Source organism: Nerophis lumbriciformis, linkage group LG33, assembly GCF_033978685.3.
Source record: "Nerophis lumbriciformis linkage group LG33, RoL_Nlum_v2.1, whole genome shotgun sequence".
Lineage (NCBI taxonomy): Eukaryota > Metazoa > Chordata > Actinopteri > Syngnathiformes > Syngnathidae > Nerophis > Nerophis lumbriciformis.
The window spans coordinates 22,456,758-22,475,880 of NC_084580.2; the positions used below are offsets into that span (position 1 = coordinate 22,456,758).

General features: G+C 41.4%; 1 protein-coding gene across 1 annotated transcript in view; it reads left to right on the forward strand.

The window, feature by feature from the left end:
- LOC133575682 (major histocompatibility complex class I-related gene protein-like) overlaps positions 1–4,535 on the forward strand; it is a gene marked incomplete at its 3' end in the record, with an annotated part of 187,819 nt that extends 183,284 nt beyond the window's left edge. Inside the window, exons 4-7 of the mRNA XM_061928417.2 lie at positions 2,137–2,403; positions 2,581–2,859; positions 3,975–4,283; positions 4,387–4,535. Of these exons, the coding sequence (XP_061784401.2) occupies positions 2,137–2,403; positions 2,581–2,859; positions 3,975–4,283; positions 4,387–4,535 (1,004 nt within the window). The remainder of the gene's footprint in view (positions 1–2,136; positions 2,404–2,580; positions 2,860–3,974; positions 4,284–4,386) is intronic.
- Between the last annotated feature and the right edge of the window lie 14,588 nt (positions 4,536–19,123).

Here is a 19,123-nt window from a genome sequence, read left to right on the forward strand (position 1 = left end):
TTTGTTTAGTTTCTGGCTTTTCACTCCCTCGTCTTGTTTCCATGATTACCCATTAGTTTCACCTGTTCCATGTTTGGACTCATTGTGCACTCTTGTTTATCACCATAGAAACCCATTAGTTTTCACCTGTCACGTCACGCACCTGTTTCAAGTTTTGAGTCACGCACCTGTTTTCGTTAATCATGTATGTAGTATTTAAGTTCATTGTTTTCAGTTTGTCGTTCGGACGACATCCCCATATTTATGCTTCTGCACACTCTCCACACCCTTATGATCCTTGCTGCTCTTTTTTCATGCCGGTTCCATGCCAAGTAAGTTTTTGTTTATTAAGCCACAGTTAGTGTTTTTTGTTGTTCATAGTTTTTGCCTTTGTGCAAGTGTTTGGTTTCATAATTTGTTCTCCGCCATTGTGCGCTCCTTTTGTTTACTTCTTTTTTTTGTAGTTCTAGTGTTTCAATAAAAAATTTACTTACATTCCCGTCTCGCCCGAGCCAACTTTCCGTTGCATCCCAGAAAACCTAAACCCCAGGACCAAGTCTTGACAAGATGTAGATCAAAATAATTTAATGTACACAAAAATTACTCTATTGGTCGGAATTATTCTGAAATAATGGATATAATTGACCCCAAAAGGGACAAGCGGTAGAAAATGGATGGATGGATTATTGTTTATTGTTTATTGAGGATCCCCATTAGTCGACGCACAAACGCCAGGCTAGTCTTCCTGGGGTCCTTTTCCAAAAGTTCAAAGTAAAATAATAATGCACAAATCCAGTTACAAATAAAATAAATTAAAAGAAAAAAAAAATCTCAAAATAATAAAATAAAATAAGAGTACACAGATCCAGTTAAAATAAAAGAAAGGAAAAAGTAAAGAGAAAAAAAAAAGTTCTCAAACTGATAACATGAAATATTAACTCTTAAGTCTAAAAAGTGACTTTACATGTTTCTTAAATGCTTTTTTACTGGGAATAGTCCTAATATTTAAATAAAGAGTATTCTAATATTGTTGTTGTATTCCATTGTAAACATCCCATAAGGCGCTGCTATATTTCCATGCTTTGGCAGTGACTGTCAGGCTTGGACGAAGGAAGGGACTCAGATGCAGGGATGGGATTCTTAATAAAGCTTTTATTTTGAAAACTCTTTAACCTCCAGAGCAGAGTATATTCAATTACTATGAGTCACAAAAAACAGACAGCGAAAAAAGGTTCCAAAAAGAAATTAACCGAAAATCACTCCAAAAGGAGGAAATACGAAAATAAAGACGAACTATAATTGGCGCTGTATCTGCTATAAAAACTTTAACAAAAAACGCTCCAACAGGAAGAAGAAAATAATGACTATAAAAATGACTACCCGGTACTCTAATCTTATTCTAATAAGTGTAAACAAAAAAATCACTCAAAAACTTTGAGGAAGGAAGATCATTAGGGAAAAATCCTAACTCACCACTGCGGTTGAAAAAAGGCTAGATAACAAAAGTCGCTCTGAGGGAGGAGAAAAAGTTTACTCAAAATTACAGCGTGGGAATTTCTGGATACAAGGAAGTAGACGTGGGACGAGGCAAGGCATGGACATGAACATGGAGGCTAGACAGGCACGGAAGCTCGAGACAATCTGGCACAGAACAAGGGGAGGCATGGGCTTATATGGAACTTGAGGGTAATAGGAAACAGGTGGAAACAATCAAGGGTCAGGGATGACGTCAGACTGGTGACACAAGAGGAAGGACCCGTGATCTGAAACAAGAGGAGTTGCTTTTCAAAATAAAACATGCAAATCACAAGACAGAAAAATCCAAGACAAGACTTCCCTCACTGCGGTGTGGCAGTGACATCACTAGTTTGAACTTCCCCTCACCTAGAAAAACTACTTTTACTTCTCTGCTAGCAATATTGTCATATATTTATTTGACACTTACACTTGTAGAAGGAAATAAGTCAAGTTATTCATGTGTGTGGTCTTAAAGTGAGGTATAAATATGAAATGTTGTCTCTTAGAACAGGAAGTGATTGTTTACTGTGAGAAGCAGCAGTGTTTGAAGTTGAAATGAAGACAACATCATTTCAAATAGGAATTGTTCAACATGAAACTAAACAATCAAATGTTGTTTTTCTGCCTTTTGTCTTTCAGTGATTCATTCACTCAAGTATTTCACCACTGCATCCTCTCAAGTTCCAAACTTCCCAGAGTATGTGGAGGTTGGTTATGTTGATGAAGTTGAGATTAGTTACTATGACAACAACATCAGGAAAGCAGAATCCAAACAGGACTGGATGAACAAAATCACAGCAGAGGATCCAAACTACTGGCACATAGAAACAGAGAACAATGTTGTTAATGAACATATCTTCAAAGACAACATTGAAATAGTCATGAAGCGTTTCAACCAAACTGGAGGTTTGTTTATGTTGAACTTTCTACTATTCTAATATATTTGATATTTGTATACTGTATTAAAAACACACATTACTGCACTGATATACCTTGTCTCTGTCCATCCCATAATAACCTACAACAAACAAGACATGTAGTGTGTTAGTTTCACTCTGCTTTACAACACTTTGTGTCTCTCAGGTGTTCACACTTTCCAGGTGATGTCAGGATGTGAATGGAATGATGAGACTGATGAGGTTAAAGGTTGGAGGCAGTACAGTTATGATGGAGAAGATTTCATATCGTTGGACATGAAAACATGGACATGGACTGCAGCAAAACAACAAGCTTTCCCCTCCAAACTCAAGTGGGACCAAGAAATTCTTGATCTAGACTACCTTAAGTATTATTATACTGAGGAATGTCCTTCTTACTTGAAGAAGTATGTGGAGTATGGGAAGAAGGTCCTAATGAGAACAGGTAGAAGCACACCTTGTACTTTCACCTTTTAACATGTTAGCACTCCCCCTATAGGAACATTACTGACATTACACTTTATACTCTTTTCTCTTCACCTCCTTTTCTCTCCATCTTTACCTCCATTCTCTCCTTTTCTCACCATCTTTACCTCCATTCTCTCCCTTTCTCTCCATCTTTACTTTCATTCTCTCCTTTTCGTTTCACCTTTACCTCCTTTTTCTGCTTTGCTTTCCATCTTTACCTCTATTTTATCCTTCTCTTTCCTTCTTTTCCTTCATTCTTTCCTTTTCTATCTATCTTTATCTTCTTCCTCTCCTTTTCTATCCATCTTTACTTTCTTTCTCTCCTTTTCTATCCATCTTCTTCCCTTTCTCCCCATTTTTACCTTTATTCTCATTTTCTCTCCATCTTGAACTCAATTCTCTCCATCTTTAACGTAATTCTCTCCTTCTCTACCTCCATTTTCTGCATTTATCTCCATCTTTATCTTCATTGTCTTATTCTCATTTTCTCTCCATTTTTAACTTGATTCTCACATTTTCTCTCCTTCTCTACCTCCATTTCACTCCATCTTTACCTTCATTGTCTCATTTTCTCTCCATCTTTACCTTTATTCTCTACTTTTCTTTCCATCTTTATGTCCAATCTCTCCATCTTTACCTTCATCTCACGTTCCTCCTTTTCTCTCCTTTACCTCTATTTTCTTCTTCTCTCTTTCTTTACATTCATTCTCTCCTTTTCTCTCATCTTTATTTTCTTTCTCTCCATTTTACTTTCTTTCTCTCTTGTTCTCTCCTTCTTTACCTCCATTATCACCTTTTCTCTCCATCTTTACTTCCTTTCTCTCTATGTTTACTTCCATTGTCTCCTTTTCTCTCCATCTTTACCTCCTTTCTCTCCATCTTAACCCCCATTCTCTCCTTTTTTCTCCATCTTTACCCTCACTTTCTCCTTCTTTACCTTTATTCGCTCCATCCTTACCTTCATTTGTTCCATCCTTACCGTCATTCTCTCCTTTTTTCTCCATCTTTACCTCCATTTTCTCCTTTAAACTCCATTTTTACGTCCATCTTCTCTCCACGTCATCCTCCATCCACACGTCACTTCCTGGGCAGAGCTTCCAGAGGTGTTCCTCCTCCAGAAGACGCCATCCTCTCCGGTCAGCTGCATGGCGACAGGTTTCTACCCCGACCGAGCCGGCTTGTTTTGGAGGAAAGACGGCGAGCAGATCTTCGAGGACGTGGAGCACGGAGAGCTGCTCCCCAACCCCGACGGAACCTTCCAGATGTCGGTGGAGCTGAAAGTGGAGGTGACGGCCGAGGTGGAGGGCAAGTACGAATGTGTGTTCCATCTGTCTGGCGTTGAGGAGGACCTGGTCACCAAGCTGGAGAGAAGAAGCATCCTGAGCAACGCAAGCCATGAAGGTGAGAAAGACACATGTTGAATAGTGTCAATGTAACCACCTGATGTTCCTTCATGGGACTTATGAAGCAGCTGTCAAACAAATCAATCATACCATACCAACAGGCAACGTGAGCCTCACTGCCACGCTGGCGGTCCTCGCTGTGGTGGTCCTCTTGATCATCATCATCATCTTCATCATCAAGCGTCGCCGAAGCAGACAAGGTGAGGGACACAAATGTCTCCTCTTTCAGGAAGACGCGAAAAAGTCTCTGCTGTCATTTATGAGATGTGAATTTCACCTGCTTTCTCTTTCATTCCAGTCAAGTACAATCCAGCTGGTAAGTAAAACATCTTCTCTTCCTTGGAAAGCATAACAATAAACAAAGCAGTGGTGAAGCATCACTCACACACTTTGTAAGTTTACCCCCACAAAGATTGAAATATCATTTATTACATATCCATCTTTGTTATACACCTTTATGTCAGGTATATTCAATATAATATTGACTTTCTGTTTCTCTTACCACCAAAATTCTGGATTGTTGGTATCTTTGTAAGGGTCAACTTGCAAACTTCCTGTTTTAAGGTGTGATGTAGACACGTGTTACAAGTTTAGCAGGAAAATAAAAGCTTCCCTCCATTAGGAGTAGCTTAATACTGGTGTAAGCGCACGCAATAGAAAGTATCACAGCCAACTTTTGATGAGTCGTCATGATAACGAACATCAAGGGCCTGATCTACTAAAGGTTTGTGTAATAAAACATGTGCAAACCTCATCTACTTAACTCGTGCGCAGTCTCTGAAATGAGCGAAATAGAGAGCGCAATCCATTTAGCGTGTCTTGTCTTCATGTACAGTCCTGGTCAAAAGTTTACATACACTTGTAAAGAACATCAATCAATCAATCAATGTTTATTTACAGTATATAGCCATACATCACAAGTGTCTCAAAGGGCTGCACAAGCCACAACGACATCCTCTGTTCAGATCCCATATAAGGGTAAGGAAAAACTCAAAACCCAGTGGGATGTCAATGAGAATGACTATGAGAAACCTTGGAGAGGACCGGGGAGACCAGATGCAATGGACGCCGAGAGGGTCTGAGATAATATTGTGAAAGTCCAGTCCATAGTGGATCTAACATAATAGTGAGAGTCCAGTCCATAGTGGGGCCAGCAGGAGACCATCTCGAGTGGAGATGGGTCAGCGGCGCAGAGATGTCCCCAACTGATGCACAGGCCAGCGGTCCACCCCGGGTCCAGACCTGTGCCCCCCCTCCACAACGGAGAGGAGGGCAGAAAATAAAAGTAACTGCAGATCAACTGGTCTAAAAAGGGGGTCTATTTAAAGGCTAGAGTATACAAATGAGTTTTAAGATGGGACTTAAATGTTTCTACTGAGGTAGCATCTCTAACTGTTACCGGGAGGGCATTCCATAGTACTGGAGCCCCAATAGAAAACGCTCTATAGCCCGCAGACTTTTTTTGGGCTCTGGGAATCACTAATAAGCCGGAGTTCTTTGAACGCAGATTTTTTGCCGGGACATATGGTACAATACAATCGGCAAGATAGGATGGAGCTAGACCGTGTAGTATTTTATACGTAAGTAGTAAAACCTTAAAGTTACATCTTAAGTGCACAGGAAGCCAGTGCAGGTGAGCCAGTATAGGTATATGTATATGTATTGTTGCGTTTGGACCAGATGTTCCTCCCAGGGAATTTAAGTTGCTGGTCAATCCCAAGTTCTTTTGATGACACATAAGCTGAGATCAATTTGACCACCAGACAGAATGGGTACTTTGTGATTTATTTTCAAAGCTTTGAAAATAAACGTGAGACCAATCCAGTACAGCAAGCCTTCACTAGCGCAGCTAAAATGGTGTAATCTAACATACGGGAAAAATGTCTCTTCTATAATGTCTCCATCGCCTCCACCCTCCAGAAGTAATACAAACGTCCATTGTTCTACTCTGAGAAGAGACAGGACAGGATAAGGTAAGAGAAAGGAGTATTTTTACTCCCTGCATTCCGAGCTCAAGGTTGACACACACAGTACTTGCAGACAACCAAAAGAGAACAACTGGAAGAACAATAGCTGTTTGTAATATGACTATGAAAGTAAAGAAGTAACACACAAATATGGATATATGTAATTATCTGCCTCCGTCAGTATATATGTATATAAAGGTATATACAGTATAGGCGTAATATGATCAAACATTCTTGTTCTTGTCAAAAGTCTAGCAGCCGCATTTTGTACCAACTGTAATCTTTTAATATTAGACATAGGGAGACCCGAAAATAATATGTTACAATAATCGAGACGAGACGTAACAAACGCATGAATAATGATCTCAGCGTCGCTAGTGGACAAAATGGAACACATTTTAGCGATATTACGGAGATGAAAGAAGGCCGTTTTAGTAACACTCTTAATGTGTGACTCAAACGAGAGAGTTGGGTAGAAGATAGAACATAATGTCATGGCTGTCTTGAGTTTCCAATCATTTCTACAACTCTTATTTTTTTGTGAAAGAGTGATTGGAGCACATACTTGTTGGTCACAAAAAAACATTCATGAAGTTTGGTTCTTTTATGAATTTATTATGGGTCTACTGAAAATGTGAGCAAATGTGCTGGGTCAAAAGTATACATACAGCAATGTTAATATTTGCTTACATGTCCCTTGGCAAGTTTCACTGCAATAAGGCGCTTTTAGTTTTTGAGTTTTCGACCACTCCTCTTGACAAAATTGGTGCAGTTCAGCTAAATGTGTTGTTTTTCTGACATGGACTTGTTTCTTTAGCATTGCCCACACGTATAAGTCAGGACTTTGGGAAGGCCATTCTAAAATTCATTCATTCTAGCCTGATTTAGCCATTCCTTTACCACTTTTGACGTGTGTTTGGGGTCATTGTCCTGTTGGAACACCAAACTGCACCCAAGACCCAACCTCCGGGCTGATGATTTTAGCTTGTCTGGAAAAATTTGGAGGTAATTCTCCTTTTTCATTGTCCCATTTACTCTCTGTAAAGCACCAGTTCCATTGGCAGCAAAACAGGCCCAAAGCATAATACTATCACCACCATGCTTGACGGTAGGAATTGGTGTTCCTGGGATTTAAGGCCTCACCTTTTCTCCTCCAACCAAATTGCTGGGTATTGTGGCCTAACAACATAATTTTTGTTTCATCTGACATCACATGGACAAGGATACGACCATCTGGAGTAAAGTTCTGGGACAATGCAAAAAAAGGATTACCTACAAATTCAAAAGTAGAAGAGCAGAATTCTGCTTCTTGATGCTTCTGATTGAATTGACAGCTGAAAAGATGTGATATGAGTGAAGATGCACCTTCTGGATGGACTTCCTTCACCAGAGTGAGGTGTTGGCTTAGCATGAGCAGCGTAAGCAGCTCACGGTGCGTTTTGTGCTCCCACAGCTGGTGACGCTGGTAACGAGCTCTCAGAGAGACGTGAAGGCTGAAGGCTGAGTGAGACACAGCAGTCGGCACACAGTGAGGACTTTTCTTTTTCATGCACCTCCAAATGTTCTTCTGACTTTGTGTGAAGATGATGTTCACTCTGCCACATGCTAACATCTGCACTTGGATTCACCTGCTTTGCTGAGTCATCTTCTTCCTCCAGGATGCTTTGTGCACTGGAACACAGAGAGATGTCTCCATCGCTGAGGGACCTCATCACACTTGGACATTTATGCACTAATTGCTCCTCATCTCATCCATCATGTCTTCTTTGGCTCTTTATGGCTGAGAAAACACCTTCAATCTGCATTTTCAACACTATTTTGCCAGTCAATCATGTTGATGTTGATCTTTGTGTCCATGTAGTTGTGATGTCATCATTTGGGGCTCATGTGTCATCACATTGACAAGGATTTCTTCTTTCCTTTTCAAACCAATAGACAGCTGCTTATCAATGACATTCACCTTGTGTCACATGCCATCTTTATTTCTACTAATACTTTGGAACAATAGTACAATTTTTAAGCACTTTTGTATGTTAATGTTAATGGTTTGGTAATCATTTTTGATGTAACATTTAAAAATGTTGTCCAGTTGTTATATCTTGTTTTCTGATGACATTAGTCTCATTTGCAATGCAGTTGCACTTCCAAGACCATTAGATGGCAGCACTGTGTAACTATTTATGGTATGTTGTCAAACTAGAAAGTGGCTTTTTTCCAGGAAGACTCATTTGTTAGGTTGCGCCCTACAAAGGGGCAATACTGTAAGTATTGTCCTCATTACACAAAACTGTAAAATTCCAACTATAATCTTAGTTGTCGTTTCCTTTACCAAATTCGAAGGTGTTGAAATCGCCATGTAAAATTACTCATGCTAATAGTAGCCTGTCTATGGCAAATCCTATGTAAATTAACCATATGCTAGTACATTTTTAAAGAGTGTAGCATTACTTTGCGTTTGAGCGTTTTTTTTTTGTATGAAGCACACTTTGTTGGTGTTGAAAATGGCAAGGTGACTTTGAGGGAGTTTGGCTGAGTCCGGCCTGAGTGCTGCTTGAGTGATTGTTTACGTGAGCCCGTGTTTAGTCTGAAAGCAGACATGACCAGTCTGAAACCGGACATGACATCACATGCAACAAAGGTATCCAACTATGGCACCGTTTGATTTTTTGGAATTGATAGTACCGAGGGAATTTGGTCATTACCTACAAAAGTACTGAATTGGGTAGCCAACCCTACCAGTTAGTGTGACGGAGGGGGACAGTGACATAAGATTTTTATGACAAAGTGTGGCAAAATGTTTATATTTTTTTAAACAATTTTCTGTTTTTCCGTTCCTCTTTGCATAGTCATATTTTTGCTTGATTGCCAAACATGGCGAGGATGTCATTTCGGAAGTAAACAAGGTAGGCCGTTCATAAACTCTTGATATTCAGTGTTTTATGTGTACTATGTTTCATGTACATTCTGGGTGTTTTATTCAGTAAAAACTTGTCAAATACAATTCTGTGTTGGAGGTGCTTTGTCATTACACACATGATAACACTTTCAGCTTGCAGTCATGCAAAACAAGTGTCAAATGTCTCAAGTATTCCTGTAAAAAAGACACAAGCACATACAGCAGATTGTGAGACACTTTTACAGATAAAATAAGATTTTTTTCCCAGCTGTTTGAATTATTTAGTGTGAATTTGGGTTTGCCAACCGTCTCTTGAAAAACAGAATTAGAATGAGAAACAAAAGTATGTGTCACGTAATGAGCCTAAAAGGGGCGCACTTAGTCTTGTGTTATTGCCGTTCAGTTTCAGTTCAGTTTATGTGGAACATGCATACGACACATGTAATGCATCACATATTTCCAGTTGTTTCATGACAGCACGTCCAAAAAGGAGTAGGAAGAAGCAGAGCTTATTTAATCCTACTTATTTTCATATCATAGCAATTGTATCCCATGTCCTTGTTCTCTGCAACAGAACAGTGAATAAATAACCAATATACCATAGTAAGTAAACAAATATTTAAATACATAAATAATCATTATCTAAAAAAAAAAAAGGTTCAAGATGCTCATCATAATTGTTCTTATTTGTACTTTTTGAACGGTCTCTTAAACTGGATCATATTGGTGCTTTGTTTGGTTTATTTGGTTAATGCATTCCATAATTTAATTCCACATACAGACATGCTAAAGGTTTTAAGTGTTGCAAGCGCATACACATGTTTTTAATTAGATTTTCCTTTAAGGTTATATTTCTCCTCTTGGCTAGCAGGTTATAGTTTGCTTAGTACACAATTTTAGCTGTTTGCAAATTGCACCAAATCGTTCAATTTCAACATTTGTGATTTAAAAAATAAAATGTTTGCATGTTCTCTACATCCAACATGATGTATTATTATAACTGATCTTTTTTGTAACACCGTTAGTGAATGAAGCGCACTTTTGTAGTTATTTCCCGTATTTCTGCACAATAACTCAGATATGTAACACTAGTGAGCAGTAGAGGATATGAAGTGATTTTTGGTCTAGAACATGTTTTGCTTTATTCATTATTGACGTGTGTGTTGCTACTTTATGTTTTATATTTTTTGCATGAGCTTTCCTGTTCAGTTTATCATCTATTATTACACCCAAAAATGTGTTTTCTTTTACCCTTTCAATGTCTACTCCGTTTATTTGTATTTGTGTTTGACTTTCTCTTCTACTGTTACCAAATAGCATTATTTTAGTTTTACTGAGATTCAAAGATTGTCTGTTTTTGTCAAACCATCTTTTTAATTTGTTCATTTCTTCTGTTATTATTTGTATTCGCTTCTGTGTGTTCTCTCCTGAACAAAACACTGTTGTATCATCTGCAAATAATACTCACTTTAAGTCCTTTGTAACTTTACAAATGTTGTTTGTATAAAGATTGAACGATCTTGGTCCAAGTATTGATCCCTGAGGTACGCCACACAATATTTTGAGCTGTGTAAAAGTGTGTTCTCCTATCTTTACGTATTGCCTCCTGTAGTGACGACTATGACTGGATTAATATGGATTAGCAATCACTTCAGGGTGTCGGGTGAGGACAACAATTATTTATTCAGGTGAGTGCAGGAGAAATAATAGATTGTTCTAGTCCAGATTTGTAGGTTCAATTGTCAATTGAAGACTTGCATGAGTGGTTTGTTTGCGCGCGTGCGCGCGTGTGTGTGTGTGTGTGTGTGTGTGTGTGTGTGTGTGTGTGTGTGTGTGTGTCATACTTGCCAACCTTGAGACCTCTGAATTCGGGAGATGGGGGGTGTTTGAGGTTGGGGGGGCGGGGTTTGGTAATAGCGGTGGGTGTATATTGTAGCCCGGAAGAGTTAGGGCTGCAAGGGATTCTGGGTATTTGTTCAGTCCATCTTCGATAAGCTCGGGCCCAGCGAACCCGCCAGCGTTTCTGGGTGTTGTTGATAAATGGCTTTGGCTTTGCATAATAACGTTTTTCCATTTATTCTCTTTCTGTTTGTCTGCAAGTAAACTGTGTGTGTTAACCTTGAAGCTTTGGAATGTAAGAAGGAGAGATAATGTGCATGTGTTTTGACTAGAGATTTAAGAGGGGAGAGGGTGTGGGTCGGAGAGACAGACCAGCTTAGCGGGGCGATTGAATGCTCTATGCTGGACTGGTGTCAATGTATATGCAAAGCTTTGCAAATATATTACAAAATACCTATTCTGTCTCTGGTGGTTTTTCAACTCAGATTTAAGTGTCGTAAAGAGCTTAGGAGCGACATGTGACTTGAATTCCCTGGGAGGAACAACTGGTCCGAAACGCAACAATTTGGGGGCCTCGTCCGGTGCGACACGCTGAGAATTGGACACCTCTTGCTTTCTTCTGGACAGACTCACTAGTGGCCAAACATAAACAAGGTAAGCAGAGCCTTTTTCTAAAATCTGCTTTTGGAGTCTGTCTTGAAGTATGCAAGTCAAACAATGTTTGTACCCCAGACACAGAGTGGACATTTTGATGGATTGATTGCATTTTTGCCTTGTCCGCCATTACATAAAAAATTGTAAATAAGTGGTCAACTCGTGTCATTGTGTCTCGACTACCGTGACGGGCAGTTTCATTGATGAATAAACTAATAGTTGGGTGTAGCTCACCCTGGGTCATTGGTCGTCACCTAAACGAGTAACGGGTTCGAGGCCCTTCGTACGGTACGAAAAATTCTGAAGTAACGGGTTCGAGAGCCTTCGTACGGTACGATAAATTCTGAAGTAACGGGTTCGAGGCCCTTCGTCTGGGACGATACATTCTGAGACAAAGACACAATGGCCACGGAGTGTGACAGATAAGAATGTGATGGCGGTTGGGGAAAAGGTGTGATGAATGTACTGTTGTCAACAATGAAATTAGCAGGTAGAGTTTAAAAAGAAAAAAAAAAGAGTTTCTTGGAAGGGTTAAGAGGGAGATTACAATACTCGAAAAGTCCTGAACTCAAACGTTTGGTAAATTAAGAAAAGTAACTGGAAGTTTTATGGTAAAGTGAAACGCAGAGAAAGAGCTTTCGTGCAGTTTTTTCCTTGTGTGTGTGTGTGCTGCTGGTTGCGTGGGTGTGTGTGTGTGTCTGCTGAGAGCATACACGTGCTTGTGTGTGTGTGTGTGTGTGTGCTGAGAGCATACGCATGCTTGTGTGTGTGTGTGTGTGCTCGCTTGAGTGTGTGTGTGTTGCTATTGGTGACGGAGGAGTCCGCGGGAAGAGACGGAGGGGGAGAACAAGGCGAATTAGATAAGGACATGACTCGAGCATGTCGCGTATGCGCAAGACTATTCAAACGACCCACCCAGACTTTGACTAAGCCACCGCCCTATGACGTAATGCCAGAAGCGTCTTTATAACCACTTTTGACAGTCACAGGAGGAGCCCTGGTGGTCGAAACAGAAACTAAGCTCTCTGGTGCACCCCCTTCTCCGGTGCCAAGAGAGGGAGGTACTCAAACGTCCTCTCTAAGATTGTACCTACCTCCAAAACTTAAAATGTCTCCATCGGCTCAAATTCTTAACCCCTTCCTTTGCACGTCTGACCATTTTCCTCCGGCAAATGGCAACCTTGCGCGTGCATACCAGACATTTTTGACACATAAAGCTGCTATTAGGGGCCAATTTCAATATAAGAATTTTGCCGTCACAGACATGCAAACCATTGCTGACCTTGCTTTCCCACCTGTACCTCAGGGAGGGAACCTTTGGCTAAACACTTTGGACAAAGCTAACCCTGATATACACGGTGCCAAAAACAACACATGGCAGGGACATCTTATTCATCACATGCAAAATTGGACAGAGCAGGATGAAAACAACAAGGCCGGTGGTAGAGTAACAAGGAAACAACTACTTAAATTACAGATCGCTGGAGATGAAAAGTTAAAAGAACCAAGTGGTCAAAGATCAGCTAAGGTATATTCAGCAGTGGGTGACCTTGCTTTTGAGCCCCATCAGGTGGAGGAAAGAATCCTCAACAGACGTGAGACCAGACGGTTGGACTCGGGTGGTGGACGCGGCGTTTTAAAGTCAGTCCAGGGAACAAACTGTTACAGTTGTGGACAGCCTGGTCACTGATCTCGAGACTGTCCAAACATTTCCGAAAATGAACGGTTCCGCTGTGAAAAAGGAACACAAAGGCATGGCAAAGGACGCCCAAGGCAGAAGCCCCAGCCGGAAATACAGACAGGCCCCCTGCTGGACATAAGTGTCAACGGACAATGTTATCAGTTCGTGATTGACACTGGTGCCACCCACTCATTTCTGAATGCAGAGGTACCAAAGAAACTGTGTGCTTCCTTTTTGAAGGTCGAAGGCTTCGCTGAGGTCACAAGAATGTTACCGGTCACCAAACCTCTTCCGGTTCAGATTGCTGGACTCTCGTTGAAGCACCCCTTCGTGGTTGACCTGCACACACCTTGCCTAATTGGTAATGACCTCCTTTACAGACTGTACCCTGACATTCAATATCGCACAGAAGGAACCTTCCTGGTGTTACCTGACGGCTCAACCACCAAGCTGCGACACCACTACCAAAGCTCCTCCATGAGCTCATACCACAGCCTGAAACACCAGAATGGCTGACATCTCCAACTGCTCTATCAGTGAAAACCCTGGCTGACTGAGATGCTTCCGTGTGTACCGCCACCCGACTCGCCTCATGTTCATGCCAGGAGGCCTTTGACTCCTTTATATTTATATATGTTGGAACTCAAGGTGTGGCTGCTCATGTTGACATATCTTTGCTACAACTAGCATGGTATAAGATGGACACAATTGCTGTCCCACATTGTTCCCTTGCTCTTTGCCCTGCCTACAAAACCAAAGACTTAGGTCCAATGATAAAACACGGCGTAGCTGCCACTCATTGCACCGACACCCAAATACCACATTTTCAATTGTTTAAGTTTTCTGTTAAGCACATAGCTATGGGGCTGCACTTTGGACACCCCGGCTGTAGGCTACGAGGAGCTAGAAGCTACACAACAGCTGAGCTAAAACGACACATTACATTTAAGCATATCAAAAAATTATAGTTGCTTATTACATACACACAGTCGCCATGACAGAAGTCTGATAGAAAGTATTCAGTAACAAACGTGTCCGCATCATTCGACTTTCTACAACATGAGCTTGACTTAATTTGTTATTGTAGCCACCAGGCGTGGTAAAATTTCAAATTACTATTGCGAAGGCATCCGCCATAAGGTTAGTATTTTTCTAGTATTTGTGTCGATATAAATATAGGCATATTTTGAAGCTTTCACCATATTGAATAAGGTACATAAAATTTAGGATTTAGTTGAGTTTGAGTTATTTCTGATTTTGCTAAGGGGTCCCCTACCCTAATACCACCCTCCAGTGGTCCACAGAGACTGAAATGACTTTCATTGACCTCAAACATGACCTGTCCTCCGCCCCTGCTCTTGCTGTACTTGACTATTAGCTGACCTTTTTCTTAGATGTTTCTGAAGGTGGTAGTATTACTGACACAGTCTCTTTTTCAGAAACAGAAGGGGGAGGAGGTGAGGGTGGATTCAGACTCTTGGATTCAGACTCCGTACAACAAAATAGCTTTAACAATATTCCTGTGGGTAAGAAGTTATAACTAAATTGTTGTAAGTTTGTAAATTTAACTTGAAAATAGCCATTTTGCACATCGATAGTAGTTTAGTAGATCAATTTGGAATATGGAGGAGGTGAGGGTGAACCGTGTATAGTTTTTGACTTCATTGATATGATCAATCCGGTGAAAGGGAAAAGATACTTGCTGACTTGTGTTGACAATCACAGTGGTTGGCCGAAAGCAACCCCAACCTCAAAAGAGGATACAAAATCAGTATTTAAATGGCTTGTTAAGGGCCTAATTCCCCGACATGGGTTCCCCAAAAAGATTAGGTCAGACAACGGCACCCATTTTAAAAATACTCACTTAGCCTTGGTTGAAAATGCTCTCGGACTAGAACACAGGTTCGGTTCGGGGTACCATACGAAGTCCCAAGGTAAGGTTGAAAGGATGAACCAGAACATCAAAAACAAATTGGCTAAAATCTGTGCACAGACCAAATTGAATTGGATTGACATGTTGCAATTAGCGTTAATGATCATTCGAATGTCCGTGAATAAAACTGTTTTACCGCCCTTTGAGTTTTTCACCCTATGAACTGCATACAGGTCAGCCCCTTCCCAGGATCAACACCCCCCTGGAAGAAGGAATCAGCGTAAAACCAAAATGGTATTTTACACAAAATGCAGAATTTGTGTGCCAGTTCTTCTGTACAGATTCGAGGATGACAGCCCGCCACTCCAGATTCCCTTCCGTCCACTGAGAGGGTCAAGATCAAGGTCATCAAACGCAAGTGTACGGAGCCCAGGTGGAATGGTCCCTTCAATGTCGTGGTACGGACGTCCCACGCCCTTCGACTAGCTGGTACAGGGGACTCCTGGTACCACCTCTACCTCCGCACTCCCGCGGAGGAGCCTGCCACGGAAGGGGCCCAGAAGACGACGCTGAGAGACACCTCCCTCCGTTGAGCTGCCGTCTACCGTCGTGTAGATCTTCCAGATTTTCTACCTACATTACTCTGATCAACTTCTATATTGTATACCATTGCTTGAGACCAGTCCATAGGCTAGATGTTTGTTAGTTTTTCTTGCTTGTTTTCAGCATAACTATTTGCGTTTTTACATTAAGTGAAAAGTTTGATGTTTATCCCCGTCTCGTTACCTGAATTACTCTGATTTTGATTTCTGAAAGGCAGGATGTTATACCCAGTAGGATTCCCTGACGGACTGGTGTTTGGGCTTGCTCTACTGACCTTGTGTCTCAATTCTTCCTTCTCGACGACAGTGACTGACAAGTGTCTTAGAACGTACGGCGGACTTGAAATAGACTGGGTCAAGGGGGACAGCAAGACTTCCTTTTTTGACCTGTGTAGTGTGATTAAGTGTGAAAAAAAAAAAGTTCTTACCGTGCTAGTAACCTCTATCTTTGTTACGACTCAAACCTGAACTATTGGTGTCGGATGCGGACAACATACTCTGGAAAGTGGTGCCCCTTTTGGAAGCAGGTAACCCACTACACAGGGCCTTTAGATTACCAGGACCCTTTATATGCCAGCATACATCCAGAATTCAAAGTTATTCTGAGAGGGATGACCTTTCAGAGGAACTTTGATCGGTCCCAGAACCCCCTTTCCCATACAATTGCCAGGGCAGGTGTTATGCCTAGTCCCTTTTATGTTGTTTTGGGGGTTGACCAGACAGGTACAGACCCTAAAGGAATTATTAAAATTAATGTCCTTGAGAGGGCGTTAATTACCTCTGCCCCTTCTGTAGCACCTAAAGTGCCACTCCACCTCGGTGACGTTACAAAGGCTCTCACATCTGTGTATACTAATGACATCACCAACGAAGACCTGATAGCTTTGACCTTAGGAGCAGGTGCAGGCAACCTGTGGCTTAGGTGGATGACTAGCATGGCTAAGAGCCAAAACCTGGGTGACTGTGTTGCTTGTTCCGCTGGACGTCCCTTTCCCCACACTTACCCCGCCCCTTTTAAGTTGACTGACACAAATGGCTCAAACTGTCTTATCTCCTTGTTTTCTGAACCCACACCACCAGGTTGTGATTTATTGGCTAGTGTGTACCCTCCTGTTGACAATTTCACCCTGATAGATGGCTCAAGGATAGGCCCTTGGGCACGAGCTGACTTATTCTGGTATTGTGGGGAGCACAGATTGTACATTAGAATCCCGACGTCAGCCGTTGGACTTTGTGCTATGGTTAGACTGGTGACCCCACTCACCCTAGTGGGTACCAAATTAACACCCCTTGGAACTCCTGTTTCAGCGGCCTCTCTAACTTCCCGCAGAAGACGCCATGTTTTATCTCGGAGGAGTGTAACGGGCTCCTTTGATTTGATGAGAAACCCTGATGGTGTTTACTTTGATGCAATTGGACAACCAAGGGGGGTCCCACCACAACATAAATTGGGGTGTGAATCCTGTGCAGGTTTCGAGAACCTTCCTATAATTGGTGCTATTTTCCCTGTGACTGCTACTAAAAATGTAGAAAGCATTAACGCTTGTTCTGGGATGTTTGGAGTTTAGATTTGAAGGTTTTGGAGGTGCTAGGGTTCCAGGAGGTGCATGCGTAATCGAAAAAGGGTTGAACGAGAGTTCTCGCCAGAATCCTCATGGTGCTTTTGTTGACCAGAGAGGAGATTCTGTAGAGAAATCTCGTTCGTTGGTTGACCTTTTTGATTACCTTGGTTGCCATTTTATCACAGGAAAGATTAGCCTCTAGAATGGAACCTAGGTAGGTGACCTCATCTTTCCTGGTGATAATAATGTCATAAACCTACATGTGTGACACGTTAGCCTGGTGAGAATGTTTCTTACCACCCAGCCACCAATGTATGTGACACGGTTGTCCGATAAGGGACAGTTCTGAGGTGGTGTCCAGTTGGCATAGTCATTCTGGACAAGAACTCTTGGCACCACGTCAAAGTCATCTGGAATGTTGTCCTCCGAGTCCTCCGTCATAGGGAGGATCTTAGTGTTGTCTTGTGCTGTGACATTTCCAGTTTTGCTGGGTTCAATGCCAGCTTGGTGTAGATTGAGTGGAATTGCTGTGTGTTGGGATTGTTGTTGCAGCCTCCTGTTTATAAAAAGAGCAGAGTACATAAATAAGATTGTGCATTAGCACCCTCATCTTACATTCTTATTAGCATATACATATATAGTTATTAATATTGTCTTTCTTGAAAGGCCTTATGCCTATATAAAAGATGAAACAATTAAAATGTTTCTCTTCATTTCATATTGTCGATTATCAACACACAGCACATGATTTATGAAGGTAAACAAACGTAACGAACAATCCTTGATGTGATTAAATGAGTGAGTCTTTCAAATATATCTTCGGTATCATTTTAAAGTTAAAGTCCCAACGATAGTCACACACACTTGGTGTGGTGCATTTGACCCACCCCCATGTTCACCCCCTGGGAGGTGAGGGGAGCAGTGAGCAGCATTGGTGGCCACACCCGGGAATAATTTAGGCCCTGCCAGGGCGCGGGCCCCTCTCTCGGGACGAACCCATTCCAGGGCGCACTGCCCTTCACACAGAAAAGATAACTCTCCCCGGGGCCCCCGCCAGCTTCTCCGGGATCATTTGCGTCACCGCACTGGGCGCCTCTCGGCGCCGATCTCGTGAGTGTCAAATGAAGTGAGGTCAGTAACGTCTTGCTGATGATAAATGATTTCAATCTTTAAAAACAATATTTTTATTAAGAGTGTAAAAATCCACTCCATCCCATTTTAAATATCTTTTTTTAATGATCGCTTTTATATTTGCTGCTAAACCTTTCTGCAAGGATTCAGGTAATTAAACAGTAGCCTATTGGGACTCTAGACCATGGTCTGAAACCCGGAAGTGGCAAGATGTGCCTCTAGGTCACGTGATTGCAAGCCAGCTATAAGACATTTTGTGCTCAAACTCTCACTTCTTTTATTTCTACGCTGCAGCTGCTTGACCATCGTGTCAATTAAGCCACGAAGAAGAACAAACCGCATGACGTCATATGCAACCCAGCTCATGAGAGCTACATTTTTCCTACACAAAAGTCGCTTTCTTAAAGTGAAACCCAATTTCCGACGTTAAAATATCAATCTTGGAAAATGGTAAAAAGTATAAACAGCCTTAAATTAATATCTTTGTTGGAGAAATTGAAGTTGTTTTAAACAAGTCCAATTTTGTATTTATTTCATTTACTTATATTTTTTCTTTAAATTTTAATCTAATTGTTGTAACACTCCCTGCTTGTTGAGCAGGAAGTAGAAAGTCAGTTTGGCTTTGGCGCACAC